General features: G+C 36.6%; 1 protein-coding gene across 3 annotated transcripts in view; it reads left to right on the top strand.

Moving 5' to 3' along the window:
* PRUNE2 (prune homolog 2) overlaps nucleotides 1–22,807 on the top strand; it is a 138,165-nt gene extending 115,358 nt beyond the window's left edge. For 2 of the 3 annotated variants that reach the window (XM_021380675.1, XM_021380676.1), the window contains exons 12-19: nucleotides 142–342; nucleotides 3,266–3,442; nucleotides 7,003–7,105; nucleotides 10,595–10,726; nucleotides 10,874–10,960; nucleotides 14,027–14,125; nucleotides 17,978–18,025; nucleotides 19,951–22,807. In XM_021380675.1, the coding sequence (XP_021236350.1) occupies nucleotides 142–342; nucleotides 3,266–3,442; nucleotides 7,003–7,105; nucleotides 10,595–10,726; nucleotides 10,874–10,960; nucleotides 14,027–14,125; nucleotides 17,978–18,025; nucleotides 19,951–19,972 (869 nt within the window). In that variant the 3' untranslated portion in view covers nucleotides 19,973–22,807. The remainder of the gene's footprint in view (nucleotides 1–141; nucleotides 343–3,265; nucleotides 3,443–7,002; nucleotides 7,106–10,594; nucleotides 10,727–10,873; nucleotides 10,961–14,026; nucleotides 14,126–17,977; nucleotides 18,026–19,950) is intronic. The other variant, XM_021380677.1, reaches the window with a different exon arrangement.

Raw genomic sequence — 23,926 nt, 5'->3', positions numbered from 1 at the left:
CGTAGTAGTAGTAAGTTGTCTTAAGTGAGCTGTTGTTTCAAAATTATCTTTCCCAGTGTCCTTGATAATGATTTGTAAGTGTGTGGGAGATAAATTTCATGTGGGAGAAATAAAATTCTCTTTTTATCTCTCTTTTTTCAGAACCTCCCAATTCTCTTGATCTTAATGGTACCCATCGCAGAAGGATAAAGCTCACTGCTCCAAATATCAACCTTTCTTTGGATGAGAGTGAAGGTTCTATACTTTCTGATGATAATTTGGATACACCAGATGAAATCGACATCAACGTAGATGACCTTGACACTCCTGATGAAGCAGACTCTTTTGAATACACTCGACAAGGTAGTTTTCTTGAATATAGATCATAGAATCATAGAATCATAGAATGGCCTGGGTTGAAAAGGACCTCAAAGATCATCTAGTCTCAACCCCCCTGATGAGTGCAGGGTTGCCAACCACTATAACAGGCTGCCCAGAGCCACGTCCAGCCTGGCCTTGAATGCCTCCAGGGATGAGAGGTGCAGAGTACATCTCTGTTTCTTTGTTTACTGTGTTCTTGTCTGTTGGGCTATCAGTATGGTTAGATGTATTTGAGATAGAGTGTGCGGTTTCCAGACATTTTTTTCTATTTTCTTCTCCTGTGTAAAGTAATCCATTTCGCCAGTGTAGACATGGAATGTCTGCAGAAATAAATAGTACAGCTGATCAAGTGACAGAATAAAATAAGAAGAGCGGTCTTTAGAGTACCTTTAGAACCATATAGGAATTGTACTCATTAATTTGATACATGAAAATCGTAACTTTTTTTACAATTTACAACAGAAAGAAATTTTAAAAACAAATACATTTAAATTGGATTTTCCCTTGCATTTAAATTTTTTGTTGCCAGTTAGGTCACTATAACTTGAAAACTGTAGTTGCATCAGTTTAAGTGGTATTTCTAAAGAGGCTTTACTGTGTACTCAGTCATGCAGAAGCATGTCTAATGTCATATCTCATTAGAAGACCAATTTCCTTATGGGTAGATGCAGAACATCTGACGAATTGCTGGATGGTTGGAATATTTTGTACCAGAGGTTTAATCTAACACACACATACAGTTTTATATTGTTGTGACCACTGTGAGAGCCAAGATCTGTCTGCTATGGAACAGATTTTGCCTTTTTGCAAGGCCTGAAATAAGTAAATTCAACTCCAGTGATTTTGGTGGCAGTTATATTTATTGAAAGCATTTATCCCCAGTTTTTTTTATATTTTCTAAATGTGGTGATTGGTGACATTTTTACGGTTGTGCAGTTTGATTTTAGATATACTTAATTGGCAAAACATCCTTCAATTACTTGAGTCACAAGATAATAGAAAAGGAGAAAAACCACATATTTTATTAAAATAAGCTCTCAATAAAATGAGTAGGTTATGTATTGCATGGATCTGATAGCTAACAGTAGCCATAAGGGCTAGAGCAGAATGGTTCATATGCATGGTAACTAACCTCAGTAAACTCTGTTCTGTCACTTCACTGTAACCAGTACATGCTGTGCTGTTGCAGCACTTATAATCTCCCCTAGATCAGTGTTTCTGGAGTATTGTGCCAAAGGCAAGTAAATACTGAGAAGACCTTGCTCCTGAAACCGTAGAGAGCAGTGGCTTTCTAGCGTGTTGCCCTCAAAATGCTAAAGCCTGTTTGAAATGTAAAAGGCAGTTGAGAAAAGCAAGACTTTTGTCTCATTGCTGGAAAACTGACAGTTCTGTAAAACAAGAAATGTTGAAACCCACTAGTGTAAAAGAATGATGAAGAAGAATCAGTACAGCTGCAACATGCAAGAAACTAAATACGAGTGGGAATGCTGAAGTCTTAAACTAACACCTGACTTAATTAGGAATCATCAGTTTCACAGTTTTGTGACATCTGAACCAAGAAGAAACTGTGCTCAACATATGTATTTTGTTCTGAGAAGTATCCTATTTCTAACAAATTCAGTGGAGTTGCTGATAAGTTTTATTGAAGAAATTGGTTTTACAAATTAATAATCATTAAATATATGTGTGTATTTACAGGTAGGCTTGATGTGTGTTGACACGTGGTTTACACACAAGATACTCTTATTTTTGACTTGATAAAGATTGTTTAATTCATATGACAAACTTGTGTCGTTTAAGGATCATGTACTTCTATTTGTGTATTTATAAAAGCAGCATTAATCGAAGAGGAATATGAAGACAAAGCAGTATATAGAAAGATTTAAGGACTTTTGTTCAGTATTGTGTTCTTAACTTCTTGCCAAATCTTCGTTTTATTTACTGCTGAATCTTCTTGTGAATCTCAAGTAATATGTCACATATGTTGCTGTGTATTTCACTATATCTTTACTGCCACCTTACTTGTTCACTTATGTCTTTAGAACCAAAGTGATGCTTAATAGAGAACAGTTCATTTCACTGGTTTCAAGTGTGTATAAAGGACAAAATGTGCAGAATTACTATCCTTACTGTTAGAATAAATTAATAATAGACTAATAGACAAATATATATCCTCCATCAAGAATAAGAGAACAAAAGAATATATCTTTCTTTTTTTCACAAAAAGGCACTATGCTTTGACAACTAAAGAAGGAAACAAATTTTTTCTACTTGTGGATAGAATCAGCTTGTAACTAGCTATTAAGACTGAAAAGCTGGAATGAGGTTGAATTTGTTGCAAGAGCCATCTCGTCAATGTGCTGTGGAAGTGTAGGTTTTGTTCACAAGCTTCACATTTTTTCTGAAACTAAGAGTATCCAGCAGAGAGGCTGTGCTATGAGACTCAACCACATTGTTTATTTGTTTGTTAGATCTTTGTGTTTGTGGACATTATATGCTTTCATATGTCCTGGTATGAACAGGCCAGATTTCCTGGCTGCTTCATGTCTGGAATGGAACTTCTTAAGACCTGCAGGTCAATACCTACAGTAAGCAGCTGATGAACTGTATGTACTTACTGGATGAGTCTTATGTGATTACCAGACAAATGCAAAAATTCCCTGGTGGTATTCTGCACAGTGGTGGTTGCTGCTGTTCTTTCTGTGATCATAATGATGAAAAGTTAAACAAAAGTGGAAACATCATTTACTGATTGATGAAATTCTGCTCTTCTTATAACAGCACAGATCCAGGTTAGTGCTGTAAAAATACAGTTGCTATCAATTATCTACTTCAAATGAATATGAAAGGTAAAATATTTAGAGCCTTTACATGAATATGTAATACATAAAATTCTATTTTTCAGAAGAGCGGAATGCTGCTAAGGATGCTTCCCAAGAGGAGTCTGAATCAATTCCAGAGTACACTGCTGAGGAGGAGCGAGAAGACAACAGGTTATGGAGAACAGTGGTTATAGGGGAACAAGAACAAAGAATTGATATGAAAGTCATTGAACCTTACAAAAAGGTTATTTCGCATGGAGGTAGGAAAACTCTGAAGATATTTTTAGATTGATTTGAAAAGTCATACTTTAATAAGCATGATTTATTTCTATTTTAGTTCAGATATTCTACTAGAAATGAGAGTTTATTTTTCATCCATGGCTATAGCAATTAATTGACAAGCTCCATCACATTACAGAAGGATTATTGTGTCTTATAACCCATAGTATTTCTTCTTAGAAAGATAATGTTATGAATGTGAAGTTTCAAGCTTCTATTGGAGGAGTAAGTGAACTACTGGCATAGTATCAAAGTGAGCCATCCTGTTTCCAGTTTGGTCATTGGATGCTGATTCAAAAAATAGTTTGAGTAGATATTGTCAGCTGAAGACCTCAAAAAGCCTTCTAAAGATCTGAAGCCTATTCCAACCTTTGGAAGCCTAGTGGGAGAGTATTTTCAGAAAAACAACATTTGCCCTTGCAAATCTTTCCTATTCAATTAGAAGATCAGCCAGTGTTTATTTCTCACTTTCTTGCAGTTGGCTCTGTACCTGTAAAAGTGGTGGCTGACACAGGAAGACTTTGTAACCTTCACAGGTTGACCTGGTCTGTACATGTAGCGCAGAGCTAAATTTTTCTTGGAAGAGAAGGAGAGACTAATTTTGATCTGCTTTACACTTTTGTTGTTGGTGACAGCATGAGTGAAGCAAGTAACGAAGTCAGACAACCAACATAAGCCAGACTTTTCAATTTGGCAGTTGATACTTTAAATACAAAGCGCTTTCATAAGCAACAAATGAACTGAGATACTTGTGCCAGTAATAACTTAGTAATTGGAGACTAAAACTTTTGACCAAGAGAAAAAAATTGTCCTACAGAAAATTTTTTCTTTAAACTGTATTTTCTAGATTATAGCATACTTACTGTATGAAGAAGGATATTGCTCTGTGATTGTGGATATATAGGTCTAAATAATTGGAGTGGCAAAAGAAGAAAAATACAATTTTCCTTCAGATTTCTATTGCCATGGTTAAGATCCTTGTGTTATTCTTCTGCCATTTATAGTTGAAGCATGATATAAGTTGTCTTGAAAATCTTCTAAGGATTTTTAATCTATGTAAGGAGGGTAATCCCCTCTGTGTTTGTAAGGCAGAGGAAAAAATACTGCCTTATTCCATAATGCTTTACCAAAGGATAGATAGGTTAAATTAGTGCTTTCTCTATGAAATTATGTGGGACTATCTGAGAAAAAGAAGACGTATCAGAGACTTGAATTAAGGGGTGAGTGTGTGAGGTAGAATGTAGTTGTTTCCTTATTGTTTCTCTTAAGAAAACTTTCAGATTCCTACATATCAATCTCTTAAAAGGTGAAGGAGCTGAAAAGAGGAATGGAGCTTTCTCCCCCTCCCTGTATACATCTATGCTAAGAATGTGATGTTACTCTCTATATTTGACCTTAAGATCTTCACTGGTTCACCAAATTCAATTAGCCATATCTATATCTATAGCAATGCTATTTGTTAATACTGCTGGATCCTAACATCAGTTGGAGCTGTGCCACATCACGCCGTGACACATGCCTTAATGTAGTTTTGCCCACATTCTCCTTTGGCTGGAACACATTTGCTAATTCTCAAGCTTTTCTCCCTGTCTGTATTTTCCAAAAAGATGGGGAGTAAGGCTATAGAGCGGAGCTGCAGAAGCCTATCTCTAGATTGTGTAGGCGTTAGCCTCTAAGAGCCAGTGAGAGATTATTGCACAGAGCTAGGACATCCCTTCCATGTCAGCATTATGGAAGGAATGGAGTTTAGGCTAATGATAGGAAGCCTGTGTAGTGTAGAGACTGTTCTGAAGTGGATGAAGTCTTGGTTTGCATTCTCAACTTGATGTTAACAATATAAATAGGTACTATTAGCTTGTCTAATACATTATATTTTCTCAAACCCCGCGAATCAAATCCAGAAGGAAAGAAGTCCGACATCATCCTTCAGCAAGACGCTTTGCCAAGTCTTTTAATTAGGTAAAATGGCCAAAGGCAAGAGACTTATTTCTGACATGCAGGTTTTTGCCTCAGAGGCTTATCCTTTCTTTCTCCACTTTGTAAGTGTTGAGGCAGTGGTGGTTTTCAGTCCTTTGAGGTACAGCTGAGGGCCCTGAATGAAGAGTGCCTTTGTGCTTGTCTTTATGGCTGGGATGGTGTTGGGATTAATCACCTGTGATTCTCTTTGACATGGAAAGACCTCATGGACATATGCCCTGAAGCACTTGTTTGGTCTGGGATTATACATTTTCCAAAGTCATATAAAAATGACTTCCTTGACATAAACTAGGAAAACCAGATGACATTTCAACTATCTGAGACTCAGTTTAGGTGCTGAGTGATAAAGGAGAAAAACTAGTCTCTCAGTGCTTTCCCGGTTAGCACACACAGACTGCGTGCCTTTCTACGAAGAATTCTGTTTTGCTCTGCTGCTGGGTACAATACAAGATGCTCTGTGAATATTTCAGTTAGTCTTGGATACTACTTACTGGTATCCAAAGAACTTTTACAAAGTTCTCAGATCTTATTGTGAAAGTGCTGCAAGGGTATTATCCTGAAATTTTCCTGGGAACATGTTTCTATCTCCAAGGGAGATGCAGAATTTCCTCCACAAATGTTGTCTCCTTTGTGGTTAGCTTTTCCTAGCCTGTTTTGAAACCTTTTCAAATCTTCCTCTAAAGATATCCAGCCTTTATCTCCATATTTCTCTAGTGGTATCTACATGCAAGATTTCTTCCAAATCTTCATAAATTACTTCTTCTTTTCTCCTATCTTTTAAGTAAATCCCAGACTTTCAGCTGAAGTGCAGAAGTATTTTATATTTTTTTTGCAACACGGAAATCCACAGGGACTGAAAAGGATTGTGAAGAAGATTGACCAGCATTAATAGTATTTTCTTTCGGGTAGCAAGTAATCATCCTGGACTCCAGAAATGTAATGGTGCAGCTTTGAGGGGTTATCATTAGGCAGTGGTGGAAACAGTAGAACACAAGAACTGGGCAATTGGAGTACCCAAGATAAAGAACTATTTTATGCAAAACTTGCAGCAAAGGATTTAACTGATCCTCAAGAGTTCTTAAAGCACAGTGGCATGCAGACATAACTATAATATCCTGAGGCCACTGAAGCTGCACAAGCCATGTGAAATTGGATTTCAAGACCTTAGGAGTCATTATCATAAAGATGCAGGTTGACAAATGTAGGATGTTTTCTTTACTGCTTTATTCCTCGTGCTAAGGTGAGCATTCAGCACACAATTGCAATTGAGAAGTAATGAGCCAGGAGTTCAGGTAAGATAGCATTACTTACAAAGTAGAATGATGTTTTTTTCTGGCTTTGTTCTATAAAAAAGTTTGCTTAGAGTTGTGCTAAGCGTGTTTTCCAGGAATTAAATGTTACTGATTATCCTACTTCCTTATCGCTTGATAATTGTTCATTTATTTTGCGTCTTCTTCAGCAGTAGACATAACCACTCTTTTCCAAGACTGAGAGATTTCTTTTTAAATTTATCTTGTTAAGAGCCTTTGACAAAGATAAAACTGCCTTTTTGTTTGTTCCACAGGGTACTATGGTGATGGTCTGAATGCTATCATTGTGTTTGCTGCATGCTTCTTGCCAGACAGCAGCCGAACTGATTACAACTATGTCATGGAAAATCTTTTCCTGTGAGTGATATGTGTACAATGTGACAAAGTCTTCTCAAAATTCTGTAGTGAGAGATAACCTGTCTTTAATTAGGAGGTAAAGTGGGTCATTAGAAGGGATGTGATTGGAATTACAAGGAGAATAGCAGTTTTAGATAAACTGTTCCATGGTGTATTATTTTGCTACTTTTTATCTAGTCACCCTCCCAAATTAAGGCATATTTGTCAGAACTAATTCTGACCATAGTATCTTCCTAAATGTTAATGAATACAATATCTTCAGCTTCTTGGACAAGCTTCTTGGTCATTGTACTGTTTTACCAACAATTACCAGTCCTTGCAGAGAATGGTCAGCAGGGCCTGGGACCTCCAAACTGGCTTCCATTGTTTGTTTTTTATTATGCATTGTCATGGTGCATTATTATTAACATATTTTTAATTCATACTGTGGCTGTGTTTGGGAGTCACAGGAACATTTTTTGATGCTTGTTTAAAAATATGGGGTGAAGAACAGTTGCTGACTTAAACAGCTTAAACTTTGTTGTCCTGACTCTAGCTGCTTCTGATTCAGCTATAAGTGGTGTCTGTTGGACAGAGCATGAATCTGACCAAATAAACCAACATTTGTCACAGTGAAATTACTGTTAATAACAACTTAGCTTGGCAGGCAAAAATTGTGAATGTAGCAACCTCCCTAAGTGCCACCAGCTAGTTCTACTTACAGCTGTGAATAGTAAATAATACTGTAATAAATCATTCCATGCTATAACTCAGTTCCACAGCCAGTGAAAGCCTGGCTTTCACCATCTGCAGTTTACAAGGCACAAAGCCTTGCACAAGACCATAAACCCAATCTCCAAACTCCAGTCCTTGAAGATGCACATGGTGTCAGCCAAAGCCTTCAACTTGGTCAACTTGTGAAAAATGAGACTGAGTGCTTTTGTTCCAGGTCAGACGAATTTTCAGCATTTGCCAGGTCAAACCTCTCGTCATCTACAGTAATTGATTTACACAATGCCCATTGATTTAGATGGGAAGAGTGACTGCAGTGGCTTTAGTTTAATGACTGGTGCACAAAGCTGACAATAACAGTAGCTAACATTAAACAGTTGCGCTCTGATGTCACCCAAAACTCTTGTCTGTAGGTAGAGTTGGTGGTAAGTGGAATAGAGAAAGTCTTTTAATGCCACAGGAGATGATGCCACATCATTTGAGAACATCATTTGCCAGAGTCCATTCTATATCTCGGACTTTTTCTGGGATGGTAGTTTAACAAAGAGTTCAGGTTGGTTTCAGCTAATTTGGAAGCTTAGAGTCTGATTCTCTCTAACAAAATCAGAACAGAAAAACAGAAAGTCAAGTCATCCTTTTTTTTCTTTGTAGGCCCATTAGTTGCATTGACACAAGAGAGGTGCTTGACAGTTTACAACATATCCACTAACTGATATGTTTAAATATTTGGGAACTTTGGCAGGGGGGTTGGACTCAATGATCTCTAGAGGTCCCTTCCAGCCCCTACAATTCTGTGATTCTGTGATTCTGTAATCCTTTCAAACTGTCTTTGAAGAGTAGAGTTTGTGCCAAATTCTGAACTTTGAGATAGTATCTTCTCTTTTGAAGCTGACTGATACATTCTAGATATTAAAAGTTTTATAACAGAATCACAACCAGTAAAACTACACTTTGAAATTCAAAATCAACACCTTTTGTTTTCAGAGTGAATTGTTTTAGTCTATGAGGAAAATTCAGTCCATCTTTTCAAACAGTAAAGAAATTACCATTATTACTAAATAGTAAGAAGTTACTAATTAAGCCAGGTTTCCAAGAGACCATAGCATGACTAAAACAGTAACTGGTCAATTTCAACCCACAATGAATAAGAGCTGTTGAGGGAAAGTACTTGAGATAAGTGAGATCTGACTAAAAAGTCACAAGAGCTTCCTTTTTGTTGCAGTATTCCTCCTTATTCCTAATGATGAATGTTCATTATTGTTCTTACTGTAACTGATTGTTCATAATATTCACAATTTCCGTGCACCTGAGTAAATAGGGGCATAAAGGTTTGTTAGACTGTCTCTTTTACTGTAACTAGAAGGGTGGTAGTGTTTTCAAAAGTACTTTCTTTCCTCAATACACTTTTCTGCATGTTTCACTATCTAGATTTGTTTAAAGCACCAGATGTTGCCCTTTATGGGAAGGGCTAATTTCATAACCTGTCAAGTAGTCAGTATATTCATTTAAATTTAGTTTATTGTGAGTGTGTGGTGCCCTGGGCAGTAGAGAACTATGCTACACAGTGAATCCAAATTCAACCCTGCACACACTAGACCAGCCGCCTTTTGCAGCTTGCTGCTAGGACTCATTTTCCTCTTGATCAGCTGTGGTGTTATTCAAGCAGTCTCACTCTTTCATTGTAAGGGGAAAAAAAAAAGCAGGGAATGCACTTATGGAAGGTAGGAAGGAGCAGTGAAAAGGAATTAGTGAGAATTAGTCTAGATGGGTTTATCAAATGCATTGAACTATTCAGTCAGTTGCTGCCTACTTCCTGTCCAGTTAAAATATTATTTCTTTGGTGAGAACCAGATTTTCTATTCTTGTTTTGAAGAAACTAAATTGTAAGGAGTTTAAGGGTCAGATTAATGCACATATACCTGTTAAAAGGGCATTATGGTCAGTGACTGAGCTGCCTCTTATAGTGAGAACTCTCAGGCATTCAGTTTTTGAAGGTGTGTCTCAGTAGTTTTTCACTGTAGTTTTTACACAAACTTGAGATGGGAGGGCAGAGAGTTCGGTTTGAGCATTCCTGTGATGAGGAACTCACAAGTGAGGCAGGCAGTTCTGAAGCTGATCAGAATATTTGCATGTGGACAAGAGTGTAATGCTGCCTTTTCATATGACTCAATAGTCTGCTCTTCTAGTAGGGTGAGTTTGGTCCTGAGAGTAATGGTCAGTCTAAATACTCATTGCAGACATGATAAATTTGGTATTTGGAGTGTTTTGCTCACAAAATTAAGTGATGGCTTGAACTGTTCTGTCTGCTCCGAAGACAGGTTGATAGTCAAGTTCTTTTAGCTCTGAGGATCAGAAGGCTTGTAGCTGGCAGTCACACAAATTCAGCAGTGGTAATCTGAGGATCACAAGAATTACAGACAGGTATCTTATCCCAACACTTTTAATTTTGCATTGAACAAGTGTGATGATTAATAATGAGGAGACATTTATCAACAGTTATTCTTACAATGACCTGAAATTTCACTCAGTCCATCTATGCTCTCCCTCACAAAATCTCTTAATTTTAATACGTTTTTAAAAGAAAAGATATATATATATTTTCTACTCATAGTTATAGGGGTAGCATTGTGACCAGTTCTAAACTTCTGCTTTTGGTTTAAAAGAAAACGCTGTCTTGTCATAAATTACTTAGTCTGTCTCAATGTATTTCTACTAGACAGTTTTTTACTGTATTTAAATAGATAAATTTGTGCTCACTTACTTCTGTTCTTTTATCAGGTATGTAATCAGTACCTTAGAGCTGATGGTAGCTGAAGACTATATGATTGTATACTTGAACGGAGCTACACCAAGAAGGAGGATGCCTGGACTGGGTTGGATGAAAAAGTGTTACCAGATGATTGATCGTCGGTGAATAGTATTTTCCTTTCTGATCCACAGTCATTATTTTAAACACTGTTCATTTATGTTGTTCCTCTGTATGATAGTGTTCACTGTATTTGATTTTTGTGAATGTTTTTTTTTAAACCTTTATAATAAACTATTTTTTTTTATTAGATTAAGGAAGAATTTGAAATCGTTCATAATTGTCCATCCATCATGGTTTATCAGGACAATTCTGGCTGTGACACGACCTTTTATAAGGTATGTAGTAAACACTAGTTATTTGCTATGTTCCAAGAATACAGAATACAGAAAGAATACAGAAGCAACCTAAATCATCCAGAATGGCTGTTGATCTCTCAATGATACAGTTCAGTTGAAAATGACTTCCCTAAAAAGAGTGGAGAAGAAGTTGATTTATATAACTATTCAGTTGTTTAACCATATTTGTATGTGGAATTAGGAATTAAATTTGTTAAAATTGTTTTTTTTTTTCTCTGAGCCCATCAAAAAGGCTTGAAGGAAAGGATCTGTAAACCATTCTCACTTTGTGGAAAAAAGTCTTGACTACAAGACAAGATTAAACTTTTGTTCTGGGTTTAAAAAAAAAAGTTGATGCTGATTCAAGAGGACTGCCCTTAGCTGTTTGAGGATGTACAAGACTTGTTTCCAAAAGAAGTTCTCTACCACCCAAAACAGTGCTTTGATTAGTAAAAACATAAAGAAGTGTTAGTCACTGAAGACCTTAAAAGCAGATGAGTATGCGTCTGGAACCTGGAGATCAGGAGAGCACATGGTCAGACATGAGAAAGCATTGCTCCAAGCAAAAGAAAAGGCATCTTGTCTACAGATGCCACACAGAGAGTAAAGTATGTCATAACAAACTGGCCCTAGACTGCAGAGGAGAATGCTGAAGGTGCTTGTCCTGTCAGGGTGTTCTGTCCTGACAGAGTAACCTTGGAATGTTGAAGGAAATTACTTCTCCCATTGCTGCCAGTGTGATAGACTGAGTACCATAACCGAGCTTCTTCTTTCAGATGTGATGATTTTAGTAGAAACTGACAACAGAAAATACCAGTGTAACATGGAAACAGTACTTGAAATTATGAACAGTAATAATAGGGGATTCACTAAGTGAAGTGCAAATGGGAACTGAAAAAAGATGGGCAAGACATAAGGTTGGTGTGGCTTTGTAGAATCACAAAATGGCTGAGGTTGGAAGGGATCTCTAGATCTCATCTGGTCCAACTGGTCTTATTCAAGCAGGGCAACCCAGAGTAGGTTGCCCAGGCCCATGTCCAGGCAGCTTTTGAAGATCTCTGAGAAGGGAAGCTCCACAACAGCTGGGCAACCTGTGTCAGGGCTCCATCACTCACACACTAAAAAAGCTTCCCAGTGTTTAGATGGAACCTCTTGTGTTCCAGTTTGTACCTGTTGCCTCTTGTCTGTGGATAACACTGAAAGGAGCATGGGTATATATATAGATACCATTCAGTTATCTGTGTACATTGATGAGATCTCCCTCTAAGCCTCCTCTTCTTCAGACTGAGCATTCTCAGCTCATTGAGCCTCTTCTGCCTTCATCATCTTGGTTGCCCTCTTTTGGAATCTTTCCAGGATGTCCATGTCTCTCTTGTAGTAGGCAGCCAAGAACTGGACCCAGCACGCCAAGTGTGGCAACATCAATGCTGAGAAGAGACAAAGGATCACCTCTTCATCTCCTGGTGATACTTTGCATAATGAAGCCAAGAATACCATTCGCCTTCTTAGCAGCAAGGGCACATTGCTGGCTTATGTTCAGCTTGTTGTCCACACTTGTTAACTTAGAAGATGAGTTGAAGATATGAGAAAGATGAAGCCCTTTGGTGGACAGAAGAGCGGTGTGAGAACGTTGAGTAAAAAAACTCTAGGAGGCATAAAAAGAGACACTAATTCAGTAAAAAGCAGTGTAAGGAGAAAGAAACTTGATTCAACTGAAGGCTGATGGATACAGCTAAATTTTCTAGCCTAAAGCAGTTCACTGAACTACTGGCACGTGCTGTGAGAATTTCAGAGTGAGAAGTGAATTGGTCCCAAGGCAAGGAGGAAAGGTCCCAAGACAATGAGATAGCTAAACCACATAATTTTGATTCTATTACAACTGAGATGCAGGGCAAACCAGTAGGAACCAAGAAGCTAAAAGACAACAAAATGGCAAGGAATAGTCAAGACAACAAGGGTGTTTTTTTTTTTTTTTCCAGTCTTTAAAAGCTTCTCTTTGCCTTCCACCTTGCCTAGATACTTTAGCTGTCAGTTCAGACAATCCAGATAATGATGAATATTTTGGTTAAAATGCTAAGAATTATCTGTGTATTACGGCTTTCATGTATTTCATGCATCTTAAAACATAACCATTGTCATGATCCGGTGTGTGAACTCTATGATGCTAATCTGGTACAAAGACAAATTAAAATAGATGACTTCAACTATCCACAGTACCTTCAAGTATTGTTGTTTAAAGATGTTCCACTTTACCTTATTGAGAAGTTTTGTATGGTAATGTGAGGGGGAGTAACCTTTTGCTCAGAGCTATTTCAGATCATAGAACATCGTTTCAGATCAGCTATTTCAGATCACAGAACAGATCATCAGAGCTATTTCAGATGCTTCATGTTGTCTCGCCATGTCCCCAAATAATCAGAAAATAGGAAAAATGTGTTTTGTTTTTCATGATCATTTTCAGAGTGATCATTTCTCAAATACAGTGAGTGATCACAAAACACAGTTGAACTAAAAAAAGGAAAGTATTTCCCTGTAATCAGACCATGCAGTAAGAATAGGCATGCACATTCCCAGTCATATCTGTGCTCATCTAAAGAAATGTGTATGTTCCGTTGTATTATGTTTGAGTCATAGACAAATACAAATGCTAATTTGTCATGATCACTTGATATTAATTCATTATGATAAGTTTAAGTGATTTTTTGCATATTCTTATATGTATTTATGCTTTAGGGAGTTTGGTTCTCTTTAGAATTTCTATATATCTCTTTGAAACTGTAGAACTAATCACATTGCTTAGTATGTAGGCATTACAGTTTACAGTACTATCTTAAATGCTGTCATTCAGCCTGGCCAAAGGACAGCAAAATGTTTAGTCTTGATTTCAGGCTCACTAGAATTCAGGTATGCTCATGGCCAGCCGAACTCTATAACTGAAATATTAATAACAAGATGATTAGTTATTTAATACATTAAGCAAATGCCATCTCTCCCTCTCTCTTTTAAAATTATATCATGAGATATCATGAGGAAAGTCGATTAACATATGTTGTTTCTGTGTCTCAGCTCTAAGTTCAGCAGTAAGATACAGTATGTCAACACATTGGCAGAGCTTCGTGAGATGATTCCAATGGAATATGTGCACATACCAGACAGTATTGTCAAGTAAGTGATGTACAGAATGTGTGTATTTGGTCTAATGGAAAGTAATTTTACAAACTAGTAACAGTGTTTCAATTTCTGTAAGAAGAATTACAAATGTTTATGTGCTGTTCCAAAAAAACTCCACTATCACACTCTGAAGCAGGAAAACATGGTGTTGCTGAAACGCAGAGCACAATAAATATGTAATCCTAGGGGAACCAAAGCTTATAGGAAGAAGAAGATTTTGCACTGGACCAAATGATACAATTTGTAAAATGAAGACAATCTTTCAGGCTCAGTCCTTTCATTATCACACTTGTGCTTGTATAATCTGAATTGGAACAGGCTGTTCAGTCACTAAGTGTAACCCAGAAAGAAATTAGGAAAGTTTGACTCTACCACAGTTAACAACTTATGCTATGTTTTTGCATAACTTTTAGCACAATTTAAGTAAAAGTGTCAAGTTTTAGTTATACAGAGCTTTGAACTCAAATAATAATTCAAAGATAGTCTGTTTAAGAGAAAGTCGTAGATAGATTCACAATTCCTTGTTTTGTTGATTTGTCATAGTCTAACTCATAGCCACTGAAAGACAATGCCTCACTTTTTACGTCTCATCTTTAAAGTTCTTCTAAATGCAGGTATTTCTAGAGGAAAAATACCTATTAAAATTATAAGAAGAATTTAATTTTGATTGCTCACATGAGCTGGCTTTTTTTTTTTTCACATACAAAAACAACAAACTGAAATGGTATACCAAGACTGGAAACCATTGAAATCTGTTATGGTCTTTCTGTGGGTCATTATTACTAAGATACACTGCTAGGGAATGTAATCTTCTCTTTATCAAATGTACTAGGTTTTTAAAAGGCAAACACTCTGTATTAGAAACTATTTTGATGAGTAAATAGATAAATATGATTGTGTTTTCCTTGTAATTTATCAGTGACTAGATATAAAGAACACTTATTTTGGAAGATCTCTTCAACCCATGCAGGAGTTTTTGTACCTGCCTGACAGTGGTGGAAGCAGCATAATTTCCTTCATTGGGCTGGTAGTTGGTCTGATTCTTCTGGTGTTATTCCAGGGAGCATGTGAGGAGCTCAGTTCTGCACAATACTTGTAATAATAGTAAATTACAATCATGAAATCAGGGATCAGAGGGACTTGCACTCAAATTGATTTGGTTTTGTGTCTGATTTAGAAGTGGAGTGATTACAAAGAAAGTACAGCATATACGTCATCTGTCACCTGGTAAGAGATGAGCAGCACAGACGTCTGTGTTACACACATCTTTTCTTCCCTGTAGGCTGAAAAGTCCATTAATCTTTGAAACTAAAGGTGAAATGATCACAGCACCAGAACTAAGGAAACTTCAGGTTTTAGAGCTTAAGAAATTTTAGAGAACTGCCTATGTTTTGTTATCAGCGGTCAAATGAGTGGTCAAGATTTTGCTGAACAAAAAAATAAAAAGATGACAAGTGTGCCCTTTGGAGGCAAGTATTTTTAAGATGTCATGATATGAAGTGGGTGTGTACTCAAGTGAGTGGTTATTTCCATACCTAAGGGAGAAGAGCAGAGATGTGTTCAGCTGCAGGTTGAGAAAGATTCCCATAGCCGAAGAATACAAAATGCAGCTTTCAGCAGTCTTAATTGCTCCACTAGGGAAAAATACCACTATGATCATGAGAAGTCCCACCTGTAGCAAGTATATAGGATTTGGATTATGTGATTGTTTGGTAGTTTTTACTGAAGTGAGTTAAAATGTGCCAGGTGTATCATATGAACTTGTGTCTTTTCCTTCACCCACTCTTGTAAGGTATGATGAAGAGAAGTGTATTAAGAGAAGAATGAGGTAAAATTTGCTTTCTAGCCTGTGCTACTGCTCTTAGCAGAGTGAACCTGTGTGACAGCCTGTCACCAACAGGTGACCTCAACAGCAGAACGAGAGAGGCCTTGCAATGGTTTGGAATCCTGCTTTCCCCTTCAAGCTGTTGAGATCAGCCTTCTTTGCCAATAAAACTTACTGAACTATAAATGTCCTTGATTTGGCCCAAGCTGCAGCTAGTTTAATTCTTATAGAGCAACTCAGTGCTTTCAGCTCTATCTTCTGGGCATGCCTCAGATCCCTGCTGCTTTTATGTTTCTGCCTTTGAACTAGATAAAAAAGGAGTTGGATGTTAAGGGTGAGTTGAGAACAGGGATAGGTATTACCATACCATACCTAGGGTCAGTGCCCAATACTGAGTGCCTATTTCAGAAGCATGTATTATATTTGTTCGTTGCTCTGCTATTGCTTGCTTCTCTCTTATGCTGTGCTTGCTTCTTTGTTTCTTTATATCAATAACTTTTACTCATGCAGACTGGATGAAGAGCTGAGGGAAGCTTCAGAAACAGCTAAGTAAGATAGCTTTCTGCTGGTTGCTGGCATTGTATTTATTTGGTTCACAGGGATGGATTGAATGCAGTAGTATGTTACATGTTTGGTACAGCAGTCCATTCGTAATTTCAAGTCCTGTGCAAGTTGCCACATTTGTGAATTGACTTCCCCTCTCACTATAGGCAACCTGCTATAAATTAACAGTCTAAGTAAGGAGTAATCATACTCTCAGACTACTAAAAAAAACCCACATTTTTTGCTACTTTTATGATTGTTTCTACAGTCATGGGGAAGACTGAAGTTACCTTTTTCCTCTGTTAAAGTGTTTTATTACATATTTTCTCTCCTTCATACGTTATATTGGATGATTCATATAAATTTTGGGAGATAAAACTTTTTTAAAAGCTTGTTCTACAGTTTATGAAGGAAATAATGGCTATTGTACCTAATTCTCAGCTTTTTCTTCAGCTTTTTCTGTCTTTCCACTGTTGATTGGAAGGGCTGGTGGTTTCATGCTTCATAATGTTGTATCACCTATGGTAACTTAATAAATCAGTGTCAGATGATGATCAGCTACTTTAAACATGTAATTGTACTTTGAGTTTAAGATGCTAAGGCAGTGCCTTGTAAAATATCTTAGAAATCTTTTAACTGGAAAGACGCAATCCTTGATTCATTAAGCTGTACTTACAAGCAATTTATACATTATACTTTTTCCATGTGTGCCTTGTACATGAGATAGCAGAGAAGGGAGATCTGTCAGTCAGTTCAAGTACGACATTTTCCATACAATTTTGTAACAACTTTTTTGAGGTTTATTTTCAACCTCTTTCCTTTAAATTTTAGACTTTAGAATTTTCATCTTATAGTTTCTTTGTTGTGTTTTCTTTCCTTTTGTGTGGTACACATTTTCCTCAACTTCTCCTGAGATTAGCTTCTAAAATGACCATCAAGAAATGCCCCAAACACTTGCAAATACTTCTTGATTCTAGCAATTAAACTGCCTCAGAAGCAGTACATTTATGTAAGTAGTTATCTAATATCACCTGGATATTTTATTAAACAAAAAACGTGCAACTTCGATCCTTTCTATTCAAACATTTTCAGATACATTGGACTATGATAACTGTGGTAAAAAGCTTATTTCTTGTTTAGCTTCTGATTTAAAACAATGCAGGCTGCAGCGTAACGAGTGAAAGAGGAACATTCACATGAGGCAACATTGACTATTGTTATTGTTGGATGTACGAAGTAACTGTAGTGCTTTTTCCTTCCCCAGCTTTAATAGCTTAAAAACTTATTACACAAACTGATTGGTGTTACAGGCACTAAGCTCCCTAAATTCCTGTCAATAATGTTTTTGTGTTTGTGCAGTCAGGGGTACTTGCTACAGTTAAGTCATTACATCCCCCAGATTTGTTTTTGTATTTAAAAAGAGAAAGAAATAAAAACAGAAGAAATGTTTACTGCTGCCTCTTTTTCCTTGTGCCCAGAACTAGCTGCCTCTCAAATGATCCAGAAATGACTTCAGTGGAGCAGGAGTAAGAATTTATGCCTAATACTATCATTTCATTACAGCATTATTTCACAGCCATGCTTCTAGGAATAGAGACTGGGTAGACTCCATAAAGTTTTCTGGAGAACTAAATCATTTTATGTTTATTTTCAGGAACTTGATTCAATATATGCAAGTGGAAAAAGCACCATAATTGAGATTTTTTTTTGTTTGCATTACAGACGTCTTTGAAGTTTTCTTGGCCATTTTCAAATAGAGATAAATGTAGTCCTTATCCTCAGGATATTCAGATTGTGTGAAAGACAGAAGTAAGAAGTGCAGCATGATCAGGGTGAAGTTGATCACATGCATTCTTCTCAGTGAAAGGGTGATAAAGTTGCCTTTCTCACTAAGAAGTTTGAAGAGACTTATTTTTCATGTTAATTTCTGGATTATACCCTTGATGCCTTTCTTCTCTTTTCTTTATGTACTTTAAAGCTTTTTTTTTTTTCATAGTTATTTCCCTATTGAAATCTCCAGTATCTTGATTTCAAAGCCAAACTGGTTCCCTTGGAAGTAGGAATATGTCTGTCCTCTCACAAACTGTTCTTCTGTCTGATGTCCTAACAAAGCATGCAGGTGGAAAACCCTGCATAGTTTTACTGTGCATCAGTGGGGCTGTTTTAGCCACAGCTAACACAAACTGTTTGTTTGTACAGCAGGAGGACTCATCATTGCAGTAGTCTGTACACTGGTGATGAGTGTCTCCTCAGGAGGAGTGACTTGACTTTGCTACCCTTACCCACGTGTCCTGAATTGAAATACTGTTCAGAAAATAGCAGACACCTAACTCTTCAGTAAAAGATCCCATCAGGAACTGAATTTAGAGTAAGCAACCAAATAAGAAGAAAGCAGACACATAAATAACATGGAGCTTTTTTAGCCACTTTTTTCAAATAAAATTGTATGTTAGTAAACTACCACATGCTGGAACTATAAATTAAGCTTCTGATTCCTAGAACAATTGGCATAAGATCTCTAAACACCCTTCCCCCTCAGACACCGTTTATTATGTTACGAGTCAGTATGAGACCTGCTTTTTTCAAGTAGGAGAATGAAAAATAAATAACATGTTAAAGACTTTATTTATGACTTAAGGTTTTTGATGGCTTGAAAAAAATTTGTTTTTCTGAGACAAGAATTTTTATTTAGGTCAAATAAATATAGATGAGACTGAACTAATACTAGTTGTTTTCTCTGTGTAAATATAATTTCTTCAGTGGTCATATCACTCATTTGTGGCTTACTTTCTGTAGGAAATAGGATTTCCTGTGAAAATATCTCCACAATGACCATGGCAGTTTTACACAGCTTTTTTTCTGTATGCTTTCTGCTGAAACCTCTCTGGAGTCTGCCCAACTATTAGTTTTCTTCTGCTGTCTTTTTTATGTTTCTTGTCATCCTGTGTACTATTTTGTTTTAACATCTTGCACTGCCTCATGACATTTTAAAAAATGTTCATTATGAAATATTCCACAATAAAGAATTCCATGTATTCTGTAATTGTTAGGGACCTTACAGGTGATGAATATCAGAATGTTTTTTGAATAATTGCATATTCTAAGAGGAAAATGGTGTTTTGATGCAATATTTGTGATGACAACTTTTTATTGTAAAGAATACTTCCAAAGAATTTGATGACATGTTGTTTTTACTGCGTGGCAAAAACGTACTCCTGTCATTCCATCAGTGTATATTTCCACATCAGGTGTCCAGTGCTACTCAGATTGAAATTGCTGGGAATGTAGTTACTGATATCAAACCAGCAGTAGCAGTTCCTGATGTATTTTCTACATAAGGTAGATCAACACTTCATGGGAGCTCAGGGTTGTGGAAATGACTAACCGTGTGTTCTATCCTACTAATTTATTTTCTTTTGCATTTCTTGTTTATTTGTTTTTTAATATATAGGCTTGACATGGCCCTGAAATAAAAAGCATCACTGGCAGATGTTTGAAGAAGAGGACTTTCATCATTCAGACAACCGTGATCATGTTGTACAATAGGCAATTTGATTCATTTTGTTTGTGGTATAATTTTTCGGTGCCATTTAGCAATCCAAGAAGACCAAACAGGCCCATCTTGTTGCCACGGAAACAAGAGAAATTAGGACCTGGCTATTTTTTTATTTTCAGAAATAGAGTTTTTGTTAGAAAAGCTGTAATACCTAGCATTGGTTTCTGTAAGTGTATGCAAATTCCGTTTAAGATTATACGATTTTGCAAACAGTATGCCTCATGAATGAGTCAATGAGGATTCAGATTTTTATTTAATTTTTGTCTTCAGCATAGAACTGTTTCTGCATAACAGAACAAAATAGATATTATTACAATAAATATTAGTGTAGTTGTTTCACACAGCAGCAGCAACCTTACTGTTCAGAAGTATTTCTAGAAATGATGCAGGACTTCAGTGAATGTGTTTTTTTCTTGCTGCATGAAAAGTTCTTCCATGTTCTTTTAAACCTAATGACTTTTTATTTGGCCACAGGAAAGCCTGATACGCTAAAAAATAAGTGATAGAAGATACTTCCCGGATCAAAAAGTTACTAATAAAAATTAGTTTTAATAATTTAGTTCAGTGTCATTATTTTAAGGATAGGTTTTACAGAAGCAGTGAATCCTTTAAAAGTTTATCAAATAATCTAAAATCCTTGAAACATTATTTTATTATTGTTGTTTTTTAAAGCCTGTTTTTCCAGAACGTTTTTAAGTAGTGAGTCTCCAAATGGCATCCTGACTGAAATCACAAAGCTGTTAATGCTATGAATACAGAACAATTACTTAGTACTTCTCACAATCATTTGTTAGGAAGAGATGTCAAAATATTATTTGAAGTGTATCTAGTACCAAAATATGTATTGCAATGCCATTTGTTGTCTGTAACACCAGTATAAACATGAAAAAGAAAAAGACCCAAGCATTTCATCTTTTGCTGCTGTCCTGCATACTGATATTAAATAAATACACTGCATTAAGTTCTGACATTCAAATGGAAAGCAACTGCAGTGTCTCAGACTATTCTTCTGCAAGAGTACAAACCGATACTTGAGACTGCTTGTCTGCTTTTAAGTCAAGAGTCAAGAGTGTGACTGATGCTTTCTTGTTCCCAAATGGACATATGCATGCACTTGCCAAACCTCCTAACTCAATTTCCTTTTGAGATTAAAAGTAGTTGTTTATAATAAGACTTTTTATATGGGCAGATAGTGATAGGATATAGGGGAATAGTTCTAAACTAGAAGAGTGGACATATAGGTTAGATGTTAGGTGGAAATTTTTTCCTCAGAGAATGGTGAGGTGCTGGCACAGGCTGCCCAGAGAAGCTGTGGATGCCCCATCCCTGGAGGTGCTCAAGGTGAGGCTGGATGGGGCCCTGGGCAGCCTGATCTGGTGGGTGTCAGCCCTGCCCACAGGAGGGAGTTGGAACTGAATGATCTTTAAGATCCCTTCCATTCTATGACTGTATGTTCTAATGGAAGTAGCAGAATTATGTACTCCTGAGATACTATTCTCATCTTCAAGAGATATTAATGTGCCCAAGAATTATATCTTCTATTTGCGAAAAGGTAGTCTGCAGGGAAGGGAGCAGGCATCCATCGTTGTGTCTAGAGTTGTTCAGCTGTTGTAACAGGGACTAAATTGTCAAAAAGGCCGGAAGTTGCCAAGTGCTTACTTATCTGCCAGCAACTAAACTGAAGTATCTGTGCATCTACAGTCCTTCTCAGTACTGACAGGCCACCGCCTGTACATCATGTTCTGTCATTCTAGGTAGCCTGTTTTATCACTTCCTTCTGTCAGTTCCCTCTTAACTTTCACATTTAAGGAAGGGGCAGATCCTGCTGACTGTTGTTGCTGCTCTATATCCTGATCTTATCATCTTTAGGATCTGATAGGTTTCACAGTTTCTCAGATATTTGAATCTTGGCTTGTGTCTGCCTTATAAGTGCTGTCACTTAGAATATTGGGGATAATGCTTTATGTACAAATTAATATTTGTATTACCTTCCAGATGCTAATTAAGCTTGATCTAGATCTGAAAAGCATTTTATAGCTTGAAGACACATCTTCTGTAAACTTGTAGTTCAAGCAGTTGACTTGTATTAGGCTGTAGATGAGAGAAGTGCTTCTCTTTGCCAGAAGAGAATTCACCACAAAGCAGAGGTTCAGCACAAATCTTCATGTCTTTGACACATAAAAGACATGTGGGAGGTTACACCCCATTTTATGGTGGATGTCAACTCAGAGGTGAATTTCAATCTAAAGGCTTTGTGTAAAATCACTAAACAGCAAAGTTATGTGTGAATTAATTTGATTAACGGTGGTAGACTAATAATGACAACCTGAGGTGGTAGAATTTTGTTTAGGCCAAATGTCAAATTATCAATGTGATGGTGCATAAATGATTGCAAGAATGAGATGTGGTTATCTCTGCTCATTAATATATTTTAAAAAGTTTTTTTTTAATGTTACAATATGGCAATTATATATTAACAATAATATAACAATATTAATAAATTGGTAGTTTGTTGAAAAAGAAATATAGTACATGTAATTGCACAGATATAATCTTTTATATACAGATTTTTTCTACTGTGTATGAGAGTGCTCACATCAAGTATAAATTAATAGTTGCAACTTTCTTCTTTTTTGGTTAAAAGACCTATGCTGTCTTCAATTATAGATTAAGCAATACAAGGATATCTGATATCATTGTATGCATATATTTATGTGAATCAAAAATAAAGAAATGCAATCTGCCACTGGAAGTATTTATTTTCAGCTTGAATTTTTTTCCTTTATTCCCTGGGCACATGGAAACACTTGACAGTTTCAATTCACAGCTCTTTGCATAGTTATATTTTTCTTTTCATTTACTGCTCCTTACTTGTTCATTCAAAGTTTAAATTAAGACAGTTCTGTTTCTCCTGATTTTATTCTCCATCTTCATGCTTAATATCTTTGCTATTAATAGTAATATTGTTCTTGAAAGCATGTATCAGGACCTCCTCAAGCTGCTGTCTAGTTTGTGTCTGTGCTGTTATCTGAAAATCAAATGCATGGATAGTCTCATTCCATCCTATATGATAGGCAGAAGCCAAAAGCTGTATCAGAAATGCATAAACTCTGAAACCATGAGCAGCTGACCAAATTTTCTGACTTCACAGTGAAGGGAACTAGTCAGGTAGAGCTGATGGCTGTTCAATCCTCTTATTTCAATGTGAAGTCTTTGATAAGTTTGAAGATGTATTAAATCTGAGAATTGATAATTTAGGTCTTAATTTGGACCTCAGAAGCAGACTTAATAAGAAGTGCTAGATTTCAGGAATCTTAGCTTATGTTTTGGCTTCCATGATCTTTCTGCAGGTTCTTCCAGTATAGTTCAGTTGCAATTTAAATGTTTTTTTTCTGGTTATCCCCTGGTATGTGGTAATGTGGAATCTATTTATACCCTAAAACTCACAGATTTAAATGGTTACTCTTAATCCTGCTGTAACACTGTAGATGGGAGAGCTGTGGGTCATCCTAATACAATCAGTCATTGTCAGAGCTCAGATATTTTTTCTTGTCTTCTGTGTACCTCTCCACCCGACAGTTTATGTCTTCCAGTAATTACGCTAATGTTTTCAGCGTGGTGATTAATGGCTTTCAGATGTGGGAGCACTGCTGCAATAGGCACATCTATTTATATATTCAAGGAGAAGCTGAAAGTCTTGGTAAGCAGGAACATGAACCAGTATTCTCAGAAAAAATCCTGGTAATTAACTGTCAACATCTTCCTGTTCTCTAGTAGTCACTGAGTATTCTCTGAATAGCCCATGTTGTGAACAGTTGGAGCATCTTAGCAATTTTCTCAAGAAAAAAGTATAAAAAGGTGTAAAAGATTC

Source organism: Numida meleagris, chromosome Z, assembly GCF_002078875.1.
Source record: "Numida meleagris isolate 19003 breed g44 Domestic line chromosome Z, NumMel1.0, whole genome shotgun sequence".
NCBI classification, from domain to species: domain Eukaryota; kingdom Metazoa; phylum Chordata; class Aves; order Galliformes; family Numididae; genus Numida; species Numida meleagris.
The sequence above is the reverse complement of the archived record's forward strand: the minus strand, read 5'-3'. Positions and strand labels throughout refer to the sequence as shown.